The 2,549-nt window shown below is 45.8% G+C and overlaps 1 protein-coding gene across 1 annotated transcript; it reads left to right on the forward strand.

Moving 5' to 3' along the window:
- The first annotated feature begins 650 nt into the window (after positions 1-650).
- Positions 651-1,967, forward strand: LOC108650605 (uncharacterized). Its single transcript, XM_018099792.3, has one exon. The coding sequence runs from the start codon at positions 755-757 to the stop codon at positions 1,850-1,852; it is 1,098 nt and encodes a 365-aa protein (XP_017955281.1). The 5' UTR covers positions 651-754; the 3' UTR covers positions 1,853-1,967.
- The last annotated feature ends 582 nt before the right edge of the window (positions 1,968-2,549 follow it).

A 2,549-nucleotide genomic window follows, 5' to 3' on the forward strand; every position in this document is an offset into this window, starting at 1 on the left:
GCATTTAAATCACTGCCACAAGCCCTTGGCCCGTACAGCTTGATACGTACGTCCATCATAGACGTCACTTTGGCGCTCGCCAACCACATCAGGCTGCACAAAAAAAAAAAAAAAAAGGGAAGGGCTGTGGCTACGTAATCCACTTGGCTGCCAAATGCAGTCTTCGCTTCAATTGAATTGAATAATTTGTAGTGCTCGATGTATGTATGTATGTGTGTGTGTGTGTGTGTGTGTGTGTGAGGGTCTGCATTTTATATGCTCTTAACTTTTGATTGCCCTTTTTATTGCAGTTAGTGCTTTGTCGCTCGACCAATTTGAATAAAAATTATATTTTTCTATTAGCTGAACATGATTACCTGCGTTTTATTTTACGACGGACACTTTACGGTTTAGGTTTAATTGCAGTTTGCAATTTGTTTTTAATATCCACTTTTGTATATCTAGATAAATATGAGAGAGAGAGAGAGAGAGAGAGAGAGGGAAAGAGGACCCATTTAGAGATGATAAATATTTACAGTAAATGAATAACTAAAAAATGTTTATATTTAAACAATATAGAGTGCATTTATAAGGTCTACTGAGTATTGGAAATTGCTTAATATTTTTCGTATATATTTTTTACTTTTGTATATTTCTACTCCTCTTATATTTAAGCTTCAAATGTAAAGTATTTCAATAAAACATTGCCCTAGCTTCAATAGTTTAGCTTTCAGACATCTTGACAACACATCGTATCGCACGATAACATAGAATTATGGGGGATACAGAGAAGCATAAGACAAGTGTTGATGCGCTCTGCGAGGCTTGGGAGCAGAAGCAGCACAAGTTTGAGATGGACATTCGAATGCTACTCGACAGCGCCAAGCAGTTGGCCGTGCAGCTGAGCAAGACCATCGAGTCATCGGCAGAGCCAATTGACACGGTGCGGTCACAGCAGCAGTTCAAGCTGAACTACTTGATGATCCACTTGACCGAGGAGCTGCAGCGGCAGAACGACAAGACCGGCGCCAAGAGGCGGCTGCAGGAGTGGAACAAGTCCCTGGACAAGATGCGCCTCAAGATCGCCGTGCTGGCAGAAAGCCTGTCCAAGTTGGGTCTAGTCGATGTCCTGGCCATGAAGAAGCTGTGCGAGCTGCCGGACAATTCGCAGCAAAACTATGAGAAGCTCAGCCAGGCGCTGCAGCACTGCGAGGCCATGCGAAATGAGCATCTGGAGGCTCTCATCGGCCACGTGCACACGGAGATCAACGAGTGGTGCGAGCTCACCTTGCAATATCCGAGTGCGCGAAACTACCAGAAGGACTGCTGCACAGTGGAGTTGCTGGAGCTGCTAGAGGAGCAGCTGAAGGAGATTAAGGACTATTACAACGCCAATAAGGCAATCTTCGAGGTGTACGCCAAGCGCGTGAGGCTGTGGACGCGCATGGAGGCACTGGACGAGAAGGCCAAGAAACCCAATCGCTACCAAAATCGAGGGGGCGCCCTGCTGCGGGAGGAGCGTGAGCGCAGGGGGATTAACATTAAGTTACCTAGGATCGAGCAACAGATAAGGGAACTAGCGCAGGACTATGAGCAACGCAACGGACGGCCGTTTCTGGTGCAAGGCGAGGCGATACTGGAGCGCATCGCGAACGAATGGGAGGATTATCGCATGGCCAAGGAGCAGCAAAGCGCCGCACGCAAAAAGACAACATCCGACAATCCGCTGGAGCCCCTGAACAACTCGGCCCGTTCCGGCTTTATCTCGCTTCGCAAGACGACATCGGTCCCATATTTCAACTCCACAACGGCCAGTCCCACGTGGACTGCGAAACTCCAGCCAAAGCAGAGGCAGAGGGAGCGTTCAGAATAGTTTCTATTTTTTAGGCACTAGCTTGCCCCGAGCGAGCACCGTGAGTTAGGTCGGTTTTTCAGTCTTTCATACAAGTCGAATTATAAATTGGTTGTACAGGGTCTTGTCAATACAACTTATAATGTGAACCACTAACTAGTAAGTTAAAAGCCGGCATTAAATATATAAATCAATTAAATGGAAATAATTGAGCTTGAGGCTTGGCTTGCATAGACAATGAATTGAACTTGTGCAGAGTTTTTAAATATTCCTTGTTCTATAATTGTTTGCCTTAGCTAATCCCTCCGTGCCCGCAATGGGATTTCCCAGTCCTTGCGCTAAGCTGTCACTCAGCCATTTTGACAGGCATTTGGCAATTTCAGCGCTGGCCTCTAATCCAGAGAAGCTCGGCTTAATTACTTCCAGGCAAATTGAAGCCATAAATAAAATACGGCGAAGGCACCGCTGAAACGAAAACTTCGGCGCCCGATCAATGGTAAAACAGTCGAGGCTAATGCCTATATTGATAACTTAAGCTGCAATACACACAGATATACAAAATATATATGTATATGCACGCATATATATTTCACTTAGTTGCATGGGCTGAGCAGTTCACTCCATCAGCAGTCGAATTGTGGCCGTGACTTGTGCTCGGCTAAGTCGTATCGATTCGGCTTTTGATTGATACGCAAGTTGGTTTTCATGCCAAACTGGC

Source organism: Drosophila navojoa, chromosome 4, assembly GCF_054131105.1.
Source record: "Drosophila navojoa isolate 15081-1374.11 chromosome 4, UAZ_NAV_1.0, whole genome shotgun sequence".
In the NCBI taxonomy this organism is placed as follows: Eukaryota; Metazoa; Arthropoda; class Insecta; order Diptera; family Drosophilidae; genus Drosophila; species Drosophila navojoa.